This window comes from Dendrobates tinctorius, unplaced genomic scaffold (assembly GCF_039654945.1).
Source record: "Dendrobates tinctorius isolate UK_male_01 unplaced genomic scaffold, ASM3965494v1 ptg000035l, whole genome shotgun sequence".
NCBI lineage: Eukaryota > Metazoa > Chordata > Amphibia > Anura > Dendrobatidae > Dendrobates > Dendrobates tinctorius.
In genome coordinates, this window is record NW_027361703.1 from 42,122,140 (window position 1) to 42,139,870 (window position 17,731).

The 17,731-nt window shown below is 41.8% G+C and overlaps 1 protein-coding gene across 2 annotated transcripts in view; it reads left to right on the forward strand.

The window, feature by feature from the left end:
• The window catches only part of PLXNB2 (plexin B2), a 295,006-nt gene extending 286,885 nt beyond the window's left edge, over positions 1–8,121 (forward strand). For both annotated transcript variants that reach the window (XM_073573427.1, XM_073573428.1), the window contains 4 exons: positions 1,032–1,096; positions 5,739–5,814; positions 6,508–6,582; positions 7,117–8,121. In XM_073573427.1, the coding sequence (XP_073429528.1) occupies positions 1,032–1,096; positions 5,739–5,814; positions 6,508–6,582; positions 7,117–7,221 (321 nt within the window). In that variant the 3' untranslated portion in view covers positions 7,222–8,121. The remainder of the gene's footprint in view (positions 1–1,031; positions 1,097–5,738; positions 5,815–6,507; positions 6,583–7,116) is intronic.
• The last annotated feature ends 9,610 nt before the right edge of the window (positions 8,122–17,731 follow it).

Consider the following 17,731-nt stretch of genomic DNA (forward strand, 5'->3'; position numbering starts at 1 on the left):
TGGTTTATAAAATCAGCAAAGGCATGTCATGTTTGGTGTGAGTGCAAGTAGTATCCGTGTTCTGTTGGGAAGCCTCAGCGTCAGTGACGGGACCATGCAGCGCATGCTATAGATGACAGCTCGTCTAGGCATTGCCTGTGCAGAGCTGACAGTTTGCACATATAAAAAGATCTGCTCAGACAACACTCTCATTCCTAAATTTGTTTTCCAAAGTTATACGATAGCTTTTCTTTTTAGATATTCTGTGTTTGTATATAGCGTAAACTTAGACATTTGTAGGAGTGAGTTTTACATACAACTGTAAAGCTTGTATTACCACAAGTAGAGCTACCAGTGCAAAAAATAAAAGAATGTTAATTTAATAGCCTTTGTTAACCATAAGCATGCCATTTTATCTCATATAATATATACATGTTGTCTTAAAGGGTTTTGCTTATGAAGACATGTTTATATACCCCTTGTTTATATATTCCATTTGGGACCCTTCTCTCTGAGCCTGATTTGAGAGCTGCTTTTCATGAGGGTCTGCTGTTCTGAACTCACTTTTGTATTCCATGGACAATCATTTGTCTGAATGGTCACTATGTAATATTACATGTTCCCTGGCGAAATTAGGTGTTTTACAGGAGTAGACTGGATTGACAAAATGTAACTGATATTTATAATTAGAACTTTGCAAGATGAAAGATTTTAAATGAAGCTATGGCAAATTCATGGCATTAAACTGTGAGGATTGCCATGACAAGGTGTTTGCTGCATCAATGGGGTACTGTTTGTATGTGTGTGTTAGGCCAGGGTCACACTTGCGAGAAACTTGGACGAGTCTCACATCTCAATACCCGGCACTTCCGCCGGCACTTCCGCCGGCACTCGGACCGGAGCGCTCAGCTGCATCGAAATACATGCAGCCGCACACTCCAGTCCCGAGTGCCGGGTGTTGAGATGCGAGACTCGTCCAAGTTTCTCGCAAGTGTGACCTCGGCCTTAGACATACAGAAGTGATTTATACTCTCTAATTTTCACGTCTGCAGGAATCCCCCAGCAACAAATTGCTCTATGCAAAGGAGATTTCAACATACAAGAAAATGGTGGAAGAGTAAGTTCTTACATTGTTTAATGCTTAATTAATTCTTGAAATTTAAAGTACATCTTAAAGAAATATTCTCATGTTATGAAATTGGTATAGTTAGACATAAAAATAAGCAAATTTGCAATTGACTTGCTTTTCTATTTGCTGCTGTTCTCCTGCAATCTGTCTTCATTTACATAGTGTACAGCTTTGTTTCAAGGTTATCATCCACCAGCATCTGGAAAGAATACACAGTAGTAACATTCCATGCCAAGGTGTTGACTCCTAAGATCCCAGCTGGCTCTCTCTAACCCATTGATTTCTATACAGTAGTTAGCTGCTTACCTCTCTCTCAGAACCTGACAGAGCTGTTATCAGTCCTGGAAAATCATCAGGCTTTGGCAGTTTTCAAATCAGTTCTCCTAAATGCTGCTCTCTCCTTGTGCTTTTTCATAGGTCCTGTTATTTCTATATGTAAATATAGTGATAACAGTGTAAATTTCAGAAAAGACTTAATGTCTCACAGTAGCATAAGCTCAACAGTATGACAAAGCTCCTGAACCCGAATTGATACTCAATTAAGAGTTACTGCCCCCCAGCAACAATGAAGTGAGAGACTAGAGAGTTGTGTGCCGCTACAGACACAACTTAACAATACATTTTTAAGGCTATGTGCACACGTAGCGTTTTAAAACGCTCACTAAAAACCGGACTCCTTCCCAGAAATCGCACGGTTTTTTCCGTGTGATTTCACCGCGATTTTACCGCGATTATGATCGCGATTTTGCCGCGATTTTCGCGTGCGTTATTCAAGCACTTTCCAAGCGATTTGAAGCATCGCTTGGAAAGTGATTGACAGGTTGGTCACACTCGTCAAACATAGTGTTTGACAAGTGTGACCAGGTTTTTACTATTGAGGCAGCCTATGCGGCCTCAATAGTAAAAGATAGAATGTTAAAATGGTAAAAAAAATAAAAAAATCGGGGTATATTTACCTTCCAGCGTCCCGCGCTGCATTCCCGGGCCTCAGCGTTCCCAGTAATGCCTTGTGAGACCTGTGATGACGTAGTCTCGCGTTGCTATAGCGATCTCGCAAGACCACGTCACTACAGGGCCTTGCCGCAAGGCATTACTGGGAATGCTAGGCCGGGAATGCAGCGCGGGACACCAGAAGGTAAATATACCCCGATTTTTTATTTTTTATTCTTTTTTTTACAGGGATATGGTACCCAGGGCCTGGAGGACAGTCTCCTCTCCTCCACACCGTGGGTACCAACCGCACATGAGACGCTTAACTTCCCGCATGGTGGGCATAGCCACATGCGGGAAGTAAACGATTCTCATGCATTCCTATGGGTGCGGAATCGCGGCAATTCTTTGCGATTCCGCACAAAAGAATGAGCATGCTGCGATTTTTTCCGCGATGCGATTCCGCCGCGGAAAAAAGCGCAGCATTAGCACAGCATGTGCGGAATACCATAGGAATGCATGGGAGGCGTTCTGTACACGATTTTTAAGCTTTTTCGCGCCGAAAATCGCGGCAAAAACGCTTAAAAATCGCTACGTGTGCACACAGCCTAAAGGTGTTTTCTGAGATCCATGTCAAAATCTAAAACCTCCAAATTGCCGTAGCCGCTACAAATGGTCTGTGAGGATCTGCAACTTTTTTTGCTGATATACGAGATTGTGATTCCAATTCAGACAATGTCTTCCTTATCGAGTTGCCTTCTGCTTGCCACTGTCTACCTTTTTCAGAATTACTATCCTCACCCTTTCATACCAGATCCCCCTCAACCCAACGTGAGACAGAGCAGAATTGACATCGGGGATCGTGCATGCACGATTCAACTTCGTCCGTACTGCTAAAAGTGCAAGGAATGTGAAATCATTCATGCATGACCCTAGAACTTCCACACTGCCCATATATTAGTCAGCATTGATAGGTCACATATTGTTGGGCAGTGCGGTTCAGCTGAAGTCCATGTGGGCCGTATACGTAATGTCACCCGAGTGATGTCACAGCGTTTATTGGAAGCACGTATAATGTCAGACAGGGTCAACATTTTTCTTATAAGTATGTTACAGGTATTGCCTACATTACTGAGGAAAAGCTTAGGGAGAAATAAAAAATATCTTTGAAAACCCTTAGCTAAAACCTACAGTTTTAGGTTTTAATTAAATGGCATGCAAAACTTTCCAAGTAATTAGACATTGCCTGACAGCTCAGCGCACAGGAGGGCACATGGCCAAACTTGACCATAAAATTTTATTATAAAACAAACGAAAAAACCGAGGAAAATGTCCAATAATTAAAATTTCTTTATTTTATTATTTAACAGACAAATGTATACATTATATATATAAATAAAATAAATTAATAAGGGGAGGCCAATGCCAAAATGAAGGCACAGCCTGGGGACAGCTGTAAATACTTAGTAAAATGCACCCACAATAATAACATACAAAATCAAGTGAAAACAAAAATATAATTAATGTATAATATATATATATATATATATATATATATATATAAACAAATATATCAAGTGCAAAACTACAGATGATAAGTGCAAGCAAGAAAGAGCTGTGTAAAAAATAAAAATAAAATAAAAATAGAAATAAAAATAGACATACACTGAAAAAGATTAATTAATAATAAATATATTACCACAAATAAAGTGCAATGTGATATGAAATAGTGAATAAAAAACGTGTACAAAAAATCCCTGTATAAATATATATATATATATATATATATATATATATATATATATATATATATATACACATATATTTGAAACCAAGTGCTGGGATAATTTATAATAAATAATAAATAAACTGCCGCACATAAAGTGCAATGTGCCGCGGTGATGTAGTAAATCAGCGCTTATAATATAAATAAATAATAAAAGAATGTGAGCACAGTGTAGATACCTTTCAGCTGCTTCTGTCCCCAGGATGTGCCAGCCCCGACGCGCGTTTCGGCGTACCTTCGTACCTGACGAAGGTACGCCGAAACGCGCGTCGGGGCTGGCACATCCTGGGGACAGAAGCAGCTGAAAGGTATCTACACTGTGCTCACATTCTTTTATTATTTATTTATATTATAAGCGCTGATTTACTACATCACCGCGGCACATTGCACTTTATGTGCGGCAGTTTATTATTTATTATAAATTATCCCAGCACTTGGTTTCAAATATATGTGTATATATATATATATATATATATATATATATATATATATATATTTATACAGGGATTTTTTGTACACGTTTTTTATTCACTATTTCATATCACATTGCACTTTATTTGTGGTAATATATTTATTATTAATTAATCTTTTTCAGTGTATGTCTATTTTTATTTCTATTTTTATTTTATTTTTATTTTTTACACAGTTCTTTCTTGCTTGCACTTATCATCTGTAGTTTTGCACTTGATATATTTGTTTATATATATATATATATATTATACATTAATTATATTATACATTAATTATATTATACATTAATTATATTTTTGTTTTCACTTGATTTTGTATGTTATTATTGTGGGTGCATTTTACTAAGTATTTACAGCTGTCCCCAGGCTGTGCCTTCATTTTGGCATTGGCCTCCCCTTATTAATTTATTTTAATTATATATAATGTATACATTTGTCTGTTAAATAATAAAATAAAGAAATTTTAATTATTGGACATTTTCCTTGGTTTTTTTGTTTGTTTTATCTTATTTGTCCGAGTTGTCTTCTATATATATTTTCCATGGGTGGATAATTATGATTTTTAGGTGAATTTTATACTGCACTTTCCTTGAGTTATCTTATCATAAAATTTTATTGAAAAGAAATGATACTTAATTAAAGTAGATCTCCAGTAAAAAATCAGATCTCTGATGTCTACAAGGTCTGCAGGATTTTACATGGTTAAAGCAAATTTGTCACCAGGTTTGTCCGATATGCGATATGGCCACCACCTTTCAGGCCTGATATACAGCATTCTGTAATGCTGTGTATATAACACACCAACCCAACCTGTAAGAGAAGAAAAAGAGCTTCCATTATACTCACCTGGGGGGCAGCTCCGGTCCGAGGGGTGTCACTCTTGATCCTGTGCCTCCCCTTTTCTCATGATCGCCATCCTCCTTGCTTTGTGTGGGTGACGCGTCCCTGCGCTATCCACACAGTCTCTGTGGCATTACTCTCCTGTGCAAGGCGTACTTCTCTGCCCTGACTAGCGTAAAGTACTGAAGTGTGCATCCGCTGGGGCTTTTGACCTTTCCCTGAGCATGCGCACTGCATTACTTCCTCTGCCCTCAACAAGGCAGAGAACGCCTGTGCAGGAGTGTGATGCCGGGGATACTGTGGATGACATAGGGACTCGTCATCCGCACAAAGCAAGAAGGAGGATGGCGATCGTAAGAAGATGGCAGTTGCCGGACCAAGAACATCGACACCCTACACACTGGACTGCCCTTCATATGAGTATAATGAAACCTCTCTTCTCTTACAGGTCGGGTTGGGGACTTATATACAGCCTGATAGAATGAAGTATAACAGACCTGAAAGGTGGTGGTCATATCTCATATCGGCCAAACCTGGTGACATGTTCCCGTTAATGTTTTTAATAGCTAAAAGCTAATTTTTTTCTTTCTCCAAACTCTGACAGCTATTACAAAGGAATCCGTCAGATGATACAAGTTAGTGACCAGGACATGAATACACACTTAGCAGAAATTTCAAGGGTATGTGTAATTTGTAATGCATTTTAGCAGTTTGCTTACATTCATTGCATTTTGCACTGAATGGAATTATGGGAATCATTGTGGCAGAAGTATTTTGGGTCGATTGTTTTTCTAAAAAAAATTGTCCAGCAAGAAAAATCCAGGAGCTGCAACACTGGTGTCAACTGTCAGTACTGGAAAAATCAGCCATTTTTCTTCAGCGCCAATGTTGTATTCCATAGTGCCCATTTAACCTGTCCTGCAGCCATTCCTGCATCCTGTACTAGTAAAGAAATTGAAGTGGAGCCACCACATTAATCGTGACACAATATGTACTGGTTCACAGGACAGCAGAGTTGGCGATTAATCTCCTTGCCTGCATTACAGCAGTATTGGTCCTTTTACTTACATAAACTGTGCCATGTAAAACTGCGGCAAACGCCATTGAACACACAGAATATTCCAGAGCCCAATGCCCTTTATTTTGTGTTTTTGTTTTTTTTTAATAACAAAGCTGGAATGCGATTGTGCTGGTTTTAATGGATACGGCCCACTAGTATTATTCCATTGATGAGAGGCATCTCATTTACCGTAGTATCCCATGCATTACTGAAGAGTTTGGGTATTGCCGCTGGTCATACTATACTTGGCTATTTGGGTAAATGTATTTATCTTTTGTTCCATTTGGTTAATATTTTGGTGTATTTTCCCCAGGAACATACAGAATCATTGAACACTCTAGTAGCACTACACCAACTCTATCAGTATACAAAGAAATATTATGACGAGGTAAGTGTCGCGTGTCATAGGGCTTCGTATCAACTTTTATAGATTATTTTACTAAGCAGATAAAGGTTCCTTGTGTCTAATTTCTCAGAAATGATTGATTACACATTTAGGGATTTAGTGCTTGATTATTTCAATGACAGATGACAAAGACTTTAAAAAAAACTATAAATGCAATATATTTATGATGTACCAAGTCACATTATATATTATGACATTATTGCCTATATAAAAGGCAAATCTCAACAGGAAATTCTTTTCTTTTCCCTCCACTTTATGAAAATTCTGTGCAGCAATAACTGGGAAATTTTCTCAATAGTTTCAAGATTGTTGTGCTAACCCTACTAGCCTTGCACACCTTACTGTAGGCCATGTGTTTTTACTGTGTGTATTGGGTGTAAGTGTGATTTGCCCCACAATTCTGTGCATACTGCATATGACCCTCTTACAACCCAGGCTATATACTATGTCATTCTGGAGAACGCCGGGCTAGGAAGGTTAATGGACTCTCTTTAACCATTGCTTTCTGTGTTGCAGATAATAAACGCCCTAGAAGAAGATCCCTGTGCTCAGCGCATGCAGTTAGCAATCCGGTTACAGCAAATAGCAGCCGCGTTAGAGAATAAAGTCACTGACCTTTGATTGTGTTGGCGGGAGAGAAAGAAGCATTGGAAATGAAGTCTTTTTTTTCTTCCTAAGGAACAGAGTGTTATATTTTTTAAAATGCCCTTTTTGCCTTTTTTTAATTCGACACACTTGTCTTGCACAGTAGAAAAAGATGAAAAGGAGAAATGTTTTTACTGTAAATTATGCCTCAAATGAGCCCTGTGTTCCAGGTGGGAAGGGACAGGTTTTTTTTTTTTTATGGCCGATGTAATTGCACAATGCTGATGAAAGAAAGTATTGCCATTTTTAAATTCATTATGCAAACATACTAAATTTGCGATGTCATTTTATAGTAAAGCAATACATATGCCAAGCAATCATTTCAACACACGTATTTTCTGTTGCAACAACTGGACAAGTGAAGTGACCCATTCTCCACAAAGTGCCATGAGATGTCATGCAATGCGGTGTTCGCTACACAGCTTTCCATGGAGTTCTGAACGCTGCCATTAGGAAGCACAAACTGACATGAGTTTGTTTTTTGTTTTTTAATATTCCAAAATTTATTTTATATAAATATACATTCTAACGTGCCTTACATGTACCAGTTAATGAATGACTGAAAATACATGATTTTGTAAAGAATATAGAAAATTTTATTTATGTCACTGATTTTTTTTTTCTGTGACCAAATGTAATTAGTTGTGTGTCAATGGCGTACACGTTGACATGATTACTATGTAAATTTTTAATATGTTTATCATGTATTAAAATGTTACCGGAATTTCACACCTTCATCTGGTAGCTAATCTGAAAAGCACCTTTTCATCGTATCTCTACATTAGGAATGTAAACTGCTATATGTGATGTTAGTCCACAACCAGCATCTGATTGTACATGGAAGTACCCAATAAAAGAGTCTTACATCCCTTTTAATAGTAATGTAGCATCTACATAACTTACGGTACATTGCTGGAAGTGTATGAAAGCAGTTCTGCAACAGGTGTGTCTTAAGAAGATACCAGGTCGTATGACAGACCACCACTTTACACAAAACTACCTTAGATCAGGTTTAGGGAAAATCTGTCCCTCCTTCAGTAATCATCAAAACGTTGTCCTTATGTTAAAATGACTACATGTTCTGCCCAAATGAATGACCACATTGACTGTCTATATACTATTACTACCTGCTGTAATAGTGCTGCATGCATCGTAGAAATGATTTATTGGAAGCGTTTTATCATGAGTTCTGAATGATGATCCTTATTTCATTGAGTGAAAATGTGTTTTAACAGAAGAACGTAACAAGTTTGACAAACACAGATTTATGATAAATGCCAACATTCTGGGCAGTTTGCACCAAAAGTGATCTTTAATGACATGCACCTCATTTTGTATGTTTTTCACACTTTCTGCACCTTTGCCAACAAGACTGCATGACCCTAACATAAATGGTGTACAGCCTAAATGTGACATTGAGCACCAAAAAAACAGCAATATTTTGGCACAAATTTCTGGCACAAAGTAAAACTTCTGATAGGTGGTATAAACTTGACTAAACTGTTTAAAGATGTGCCTAATTTATTAGACAGTATGAACAACTTGAAAGGCCACATTCACACATTCAGTATTTGGTCAGTATTTTACATTAGATTTTGTAAGCCAAAACAAGGGGTGGAACAATCAGAGGAAAAGTATATTAGAAACACGTCACTTCGACATATTTCCCCCACTCCTGGTATTGGTGTACACATACTGATGTAAAATACTGAACGTGGCCAAATAGAGGGTCTTCAAATGCACAAAATTTATTAAAGTATGTGCTATCTGAAATTTTTGATGCATGTAGAAGATGGCCGTTTCATGTACAGTAATGTTCTAAATATCAGTGTGTTCAAAAACATGAGTTAATCACAAAATCTTTATACTAGTTTTTGTTTCCATGCATTGGGAACATTGGACACAGTTTTCTAATTCCAAACATGAAGAGAAATGTATATAATTTTTAACTACTTTACAGAAAAAAAAAAAAATGAACATTGGGCTGTTCTAAAAAAAAAAGTCTGCATTTGTCTTTACGAACTTACAGTATGTACTTTTTTTGTTAGCATTCCTGTGAATCACTAACCTAATATTTAGTTGTATGCCCACAGTTTTTTTTTAGAACTGCTTCATATCTATGTTGCATAGAGTCAACCAACTTCTGGCCCCTGTAAATTGCCATTCCAGCCCAGGATTCTTGGACTACATCCCACAAAGTTTTGGCAGTGGTAGACTTTGCTTCATAAACTGCATTTTTAATATCGCCCACATGCTGTCCATTTCCTTGTGATCCTCCTTGAGATGTTTCTACTCCTTCATTGGAGTCCAGCTGTGTTAAACTGATAGGACTTGATTTAGAAAGGCACAGAACTCTCTATATAAGACCTCACAGCCCACCGTGCATGTCAGACCAAATGAAAATCCTGAGGTCAAAGGAAGCCAAGGAGATCAGAGACAGAATTGTGTCAAATCACAGATCGGGACAAAGTTACAAAAGAACTTAAGCAGTACTCAAGGTTCCTAAAAGCACAGTGGCCTCCATAATCCTTAGATGGAAGAAATTTGGGAACAGCAGAAGTCTTCCTAGACCTGGCTGTCCAGCCAAACTGGGCAATCGTGGAAGAAGAGTCTTGGAAAGAAGAACCCCAAGATCACTGTAGCTGAGCTCCAGAGATGCAGTAGGGAGATGGGAGAAAATTCCACAAAGTCACCTTTCACTTCATCCCTCCACCAGATGGGCCTTTATGGCAGAGTGGCCCGATGGAAGCCTCTCCTCAGTGCAAGACACATGAAAGCCTGCATAGTTACCTAAAAAACACATGAAGGACTCCCAGACTATGAGAAAGAAGATTCTCTGGTCTTATGAGAGGAAGATAGCCCTTTTTGGTGATAATTCTAAGCGGTATGTGTGGAGAAAACCAGGCACTGCTCATTACCTGCCTAATACCATCCCAACAGTGAAACATTGTGGTGTCAGCGTCATGCTATGGCGGTGTTTTTCAGCTGCAGGAACAGGACGACTGGTTGCCATAGAAGGAAACATGAATGTAGCCAAGCACAGAGATATCCTGGACGTAAACCTTCCAGAGTGCTCTGGACCTCAGACTTGGCCGAAGGTTCACCTTCCAACAAGACAATCACCCTAAGCACACAGCTAAAATAACAAAGGAGTGGCTTCAGAACAACTCTGTGACAATTCTTGACTGGCCCAGCCAGAGCCCTGACCTAAACCCACTTGAGCATCTCTGGAGAGATGTGAAAATAGCTGTCCACCAATGTTTACTATCCAACCTGATGTAACTGGAGAGGTTCTGCAAGGAAGAATGGCAGAGTATAACCAAATTCAGATCTGAAAAACGTGTTGCATCATTCCCAAGAAGAATAATGGCTGTACTAGCTCAAAAGGGTGCATACTCAATACTGAGCAAAGGGTCTGAATACTTATGACCATGTGATATTTCAGTTTTTTTCTTTTGATAAATTTGCAAATATTTCTTCATTTCTGTCTTGTTCAGTCCAGATGGTGCGTAGAGTGTACATTAATGTGAAAAAAAATGAACTTTGGGTCTAAATACTTTTCGTACCCACAGTGTATTTGTATGTATTTGTTATGTGAGGTAGCGCTGTCATTCAGTTAGGGAATCCTCGCTAGGCAGCGAATAAAGCACATCCGGCACCGGGTTTTCAATAACCATAACATAGTCCATGCGGTTTATTCCTCCATCATAAACCCACAGCAGCAATATAAACTTCACTTTACAGCATAGCATCCATTATAGCTTCACTCTGGTTATCCTTATATCACACAGGTTAAGCAAATGTCCATTACACAGGCTCTTCAGCCTCAGCGTTATCTCACCCACGTCAGGGTCACTCATGGTTCCTTCACCATCATGCGGCAGACGTCCATTCCCTCCAGGGAATTACCAGGCACGTGCAGCCATTAACACAGCGTTCACTTGCTGTCAGAAGGCAGCCCCATCTCACTCAGACGGGACCTTCCACACTGGTCCAACCTGGTCCCAGCATTCACCACATGTGACCTACCTTGGCCACCATATATGGTCTGTAGCCACGCCCACCGGATCACATGGCTATGACCTCATCACAGGTCCTTCACACTCTCATACACACTCTACCATAGTGTTCTAAACACACCCCCTGGGTGGGTTGGTAGGTAACTAGGCCGCCCATCTCCCTAGTTACCTGGAGACTTCTCCCTGACACATTGAAACAACACCTCAGCAATATCATTGCTGATCAACCCACACACAAGTCTCCATCTCAAGGCCACCCACCTTGAGATACATAACGGTCCTTCAGGATTCTGTCACCTATCCGCTCTCTTGGGACATCCACACAGCGCCCCCCTAGCGGACACAGTGGTCACTACACCACATAATATATATATATATTGTCTTATCATGTCTGTCTGTAGCTGAAATCCTGCGTCGCTGACTGGTTGCGGCCGCGACCACTCTCTGACAGTCACAGCTGTTTGTAACCGTAAGCTGCGCGTGCCGCTGATTGGTCGCGGCTGCCAGGCCGCGACCAATTAGTGACAGGCGCAGTCGGGCGCAGGCCTGAATCAGTAATAAAGAGAATTAAAATTAAAAAAAAGGTTATACTCGCCTTCCGAAGGCCTCCGATCATCTTTCCATGCGCCCGGCCTCGCGGTCCCAGTAATGCTTTGCAACTTAGACCATAGATGACGTCACTCTCGCAAGAGCGCAACGTCATCAGTGGTGTTTCGCGCAAAGCATTACTGGGACCGGAAGATGCGCAGTTATTTTAACAGAGACCATGCATACCAGATAAGGGGGGTGAGGGGGACCATGCATTCCAGGATTGGGGGGGTGAGGGGACCATGCATACCAGGATTGGAGGGTGAGGGGACCATGCATACCAGGAAAGGGGAGTGAGGAGGACCATGTATACCAGAAAAAGGGGTGAGGGGACCATGCATATCAGGATTGGGGGGTGAGGGGACTGGACCATACATACCAGGAAAGGGGGGTGAGGGGACCATGCTTACAAGGAAAGGGGGTCTGAGGGGACCATGCATTCCAGGATTGGGGGGTGAGAGGACCATGCATTCCAGGATTGGAGGGTGAGGGGACCATGCATACCAGGAAAGGGGAGGGAGGAGGACCATGTATACCAGAAAAGGGTGAGGTGAGGAGACCATGCATATCAGGATTGGGGGGTGAGGGGACTGGACCATACATACCAGGAAAGGGGGGTGAGGGGACCATGCTTACAAGGAAAGGGGGGTGAGGGGACCATGCTTACCAGGAAAGGGGGTGTGAGGGGACCATGCATTCCAGGATTGGAGGGTGAGGGGACCATTCATACCAGGAAAGGGGAGTGAGGAGGACCATGCATACCAGAAAAGGGGGGTGAGGTGAGGGGACCATGCATATCAGGATTGGGGGGTGAGGGGGGTAAGGGGACCATGCTTACCAGGAAAGGGGGGTGAGGGGACCATGCTTACCAGGAAAGGGGGGCTGAGGGGACCATGCTTACCAGGATTGGAGGGTGAGAGGACCATGTATTCCTGGATTGGAGGGTGAGAGGACCATGCTGACCAGGATTGGGGGATGAGAGGACCATGCATATCAGGATGGGGGGGGTGAGAGGACCATGCATATCAGGATTGGGGGGGTGCATTATTGCATTATTATTAAAACTTCATAAATAAACATATATTCTAGAATACCTGATGCGTTAGAATCGGGCCACCATCTAGTGTGTGTGTGTATATATATATATATATATATATATATATATATATACACTCACTGGCCACTTTATTAGGTACACCATGCTAGTAACGGGTTGGACCCCCTTTTGCCTTCAGAACTGCCTCAATTCTTCGTGGCAGAGATTCAACAAGGTGCTGGAAGCATTCCTCAGAGATTTTGGACCATATTGACATGATGGCATCACACAGTTGGTGCAGATTTGTCGGCTGCACATCCCTGATGCGAATCTCCCGTTCCACCACATCCCAAAGATGCTCTATTGGATTGAGATCTGGTGACTGAGGAGGCCATTTGAGTACAGTAAACTCATTGTCATGTTCAAGAAACCAATCTGAGATGATTCGAGCTTTATGACATGGCGCATTATCCTGCTGAAAGTAGCCATCAGATGTTGGGTACATTGTGGTCATAAAGGGATGGACATGGTCAGCAACAATACTCAGGTAGGCTGTGGCGTTGCAACGATGCTCAATTGGTACCAAGGGGCACAAAGAGTGCCCAGAAAAAATTCCCCACACCATGACACCACCACCACCAGCCTGAACCGTTGATACAAGGCAGGATGGATCCATGCTTTCATGTTGTTTACGCCAAATTCTGACCCTACCATCCGAATGTCGCAGCAGAAATCGAGACTCATCAGACCAGGCAACGTTTTTCCAATCTTCTACTGTCCAATTTCGATGAGCTTGTGCAAATTGTAGCCTCAGTTTCCTGTTCTTAGCTGAGAGGAGTGGTACCCAGTGTGGTCTTCTGCTGCTGTAGCCCATCTGCCTCAAAGTTCGACGCACTGTGCGTTCAGAGATGCTCTTCTGCCTACCTTGGTTGTAACGGGTGGCAATTTGAGTCACTGTTGCCTTTCTATCAGCTCGAACCAGTCTGCCCATTCTCCTCTGACCTCTGGCATCAACATGGCATTTCCGGCCACAGAACTGCCGCTCACTGGATTTTTTTTCTTTTTCGGACCATTCTCTGTAAACCCTAGAGATGGTTGTGCGTGAAAATCCCAGTAGATCAGCAGTTTCTGAAATACTCAGACCAGCCCTTCTGGCACCAACAATCATGCCATGTTCAAAGGCACTCAAATCACCTTTCTTCCCCATACTGATGCTCGGTTTGAACTGCAGGAGATTGTCTTGACCATGTCTACATGCCTAAATGCACTGAGTTGCCGCCATGTGATTGGCTGATTAGAAATTAAGTCTTAACACACAGTTGGACAGGTGTACCTAATAAAGTGGCCAGTGAGTGTATATATATATACACACACACATAGTTAGGTCCATATATATTTGGACAACATTTTTCTAATTTTGGTTCTAGACATTACCACAATGAATATTAAACAAAATTCAGATGCAGTTGAAGTTCAGACTTTCAGCTTTCATTTGAGGGTATCCACATTAAAATTGGATGAAGGGTTTAGGAGTTTCAGCTCCTTAACATGTGCCACCCTGTTTTTAAGGGGACCAAAAGTAATTGGACAATTGACTCCAAGGCTATTTCATGGACAGGTGTGGGCAATCCCTTCGTTATGTCATTCTCAATTAAGCAGATAAAAGGCCTGGAGTTGATTTGAGGTGTGGTGCTTGCATTTGGAAGGTTTTGCTGTGAAGGAAACATGCGGTCAAAGGAGTTCCATGCAGGTGAAACAAGCTATCCTTAAGCTGCAAAAACAGAAAAAAACCCATCCGAGAAATTGCTACAACATTAGGAGTGGCAAAATCTACTGTTTGGTACATCCTGAGAAAGAAAGCAAGTGAACTCATCAATGCAAAAAGACCTGGTTGCCCACGGAAGACAACAGTGGTGGATGATCGCAGAATAATCTCCATGGTGAAGAGAAACCCCTTAACAACAGCCAACCAAGTGAACAACACTCTCCAGGAGGGAGGCGTATCAATATCCAAATCTACCATAAAGAGAAGACTGCATGAAAGTAAATACAGAGGGTTCACTGCACGGTGCAAGCCACTCATAAGTATCAAGAATCAAAAGGCTTGACTGGACTTTGTTAAAAAACATCTAAAAAAGCCAGCACAGTTCTGGAAGAACATTCTTTGGACAGATGAAACCAAGATCAGCCTCTACCAGAATGATGGAAAGAGAATAGTATGGTGAAGGCGTGGTACAGCTCATGATCCAAAGCATGCCACATCATCTGTAAAACATGGCGGAGGCAGTGTGATGGGTTGGGCATGCATGGCTGCCAGTGGCACTGGGTCACTAGTGTTTATTGATGATGTGACACAGGACAGAAGCAGCCGAATGAATTCTGAGGTATTCAGAGCCGTACTATGTGCTCAGATCCAGGTAAATACAGCCAAACTGATTGGTCGTCGTTTCATACTACAGATGGACAATGACCCAAAACATAAAGCTAAAGCAACCCAGGAGTTTAATAAAGTGAAAAAGTGGAATGTTCTTGAATGGCCAAGTCAGTCACCTGATCTCAACCCTATTGAGCATGCATTTCTCTTGTTAAAGACTAAACTTCAGACAGAATGGCCCACAAACAGCAACTGAAAACCACCACAGTGAAAGCTTGGCAGAGCATCAAAAAGGAGGAAACACAGCGTCTCGTGATGTCCACAAGTTCAAGACTTCAGGCAGTCATTGCCAACAAAGAGTTTTCAACCAATTACTAGAAATGAACATTTTATTTACAATTATTTAATCTGTCCAATTACTTTTGGTCCCTTTAAAAGCAGGGTGGCACATGTTAAGGAGCTGAAACTCCTAAACCCTCCATCCAATTTTAATGTGGATACCCTCAAATGAAAGCTGAAAGTCTGAACTTCAACTGCATCTGAATTGTTTTGTTTAAAATTCATTGTGATAATGTCTAGAACCAAAATTAGAAAACTGTTGTCTCTGTCCAAATATATATGGATCAAACTCTGTGTGTGTGTGTATGTGTATATATATATATATATATAACTAGCTGAAGAGCCCGGCGCTGCCCGGGCATAGTAACTAACTGTGGTTAGTTATAGCAAATTATAATTATCCTCCATCCCATAGTCCCGTGCCCATATACCCATCATACATATTCTCCATTCCATAGTCCCGTGCCCATATACCCATCATACATATCAACGATCCCATAGGCCAGTGCCCATATACCCATCATACAAATCCTCCATCCCATAGTCCCATGCCTATATACCCATCATACATATTCTCCATCCCATAGTCCCATGCCCATATACCCATCGTACATATTCATCCCATAGTCCCATGCCCATATACCCATCATACATATTCGCCATCCCATAGTCAAGTGCCCATATACCCATCACACATCCTTCATCTCATAGTCCCATACCCATCATACATATCCTCCATCCCATAGTCCCGTGCCCATATACCCATCATACATATCCGCCATCCCATAGTCCAGTGCCCATATACCCATCACACATCCTCCATCCCCTAGTCCCGTGCCCATATACATATCTGCCATCCCATAGTCCCGTGCACATATACCCATCACACATTCTCCATCCCATAGGCCCGTGCCCATATACCCATCATACATATCCTCCATCCCATAATCCCGTGCCCATATACCCATCATACATATCCGCCATCCCATAGTCGAGTGCCCATATACCCATCACACATCTTTAATCTCATAGTCCCATGACCATATACCCATCATACACATCCTTCATCTCATAGTCCCGTGCTCATATACCCATCATACATATCCTCCATCCCATTGTCCCATGCCCATATACCCATCACACATCCTCCATCCCATAGTCCCGTGCCCATATACCCATCATACATATCCGCCATCCCATAGTCCAGTGCCCATATACCCATCATACATATCCTCCATCCCATAGTCCCGTGCCCATATACCCATCATACATATCCGCCATCCCATAGTCCCGTGCCCATATACCCATCATAGATATCCGCCATCCCATAGTCGAGTGCCCATATACCCATCACACATCCATCCCATAGTCAACCATTATGACATCATAATGAGCGGCGGCAGGGCTTGCAACCTATGATGATGACAGCGCCGCCATGGCAAACATTGTGACATCATAATGAGGGGCGGGGCTTGATACGCACACACTTTCCCCAGTATGTAGATAGGGGAATTATGACCTCATAATGAGGGGCGGGGCTTGGCGCGCACACACTTTTTCCCCCAGTATGTAGATGGGGGCAAAATTGTTTGGTGAATTGGAATGCGCGGGGTTAAAATTTCGCCTCACAACATAGCTTAGGATGCTCTCGGGGGTCCAGACGTGTGACTGCCAAATTTTGTGGCTGTAGCTGCGACGGTGCGGATGCCTATCCCAGACATACACACATACATACATACACACTTTGAGCTTTATATATTAGATGTGTGTGTATGTATGTGTGTATATATATATATATCTATATATATAAGAGGCATCGTGATTACTCGCTAATCCCGCCCCCTGCACAGTAGCTCCACCCCCACCACATCACCACACATAATCCCACCCCATTACCACACACAATCCCGCCCCCACCACATTACCACACACAATCCCACCCCCCACCACATTACCACACACAATCCCGCCCCCCACCACATTACCACACAATCTGGCCCCCACACATCACCACACACAATCCCACCCCCAACACATCACCACACACAATCCCGCCCCCCACCACATCACACATAATTCCGGCCCATCACCACACATAATCCCGCCCCCCCACCACTTCACCACACATAA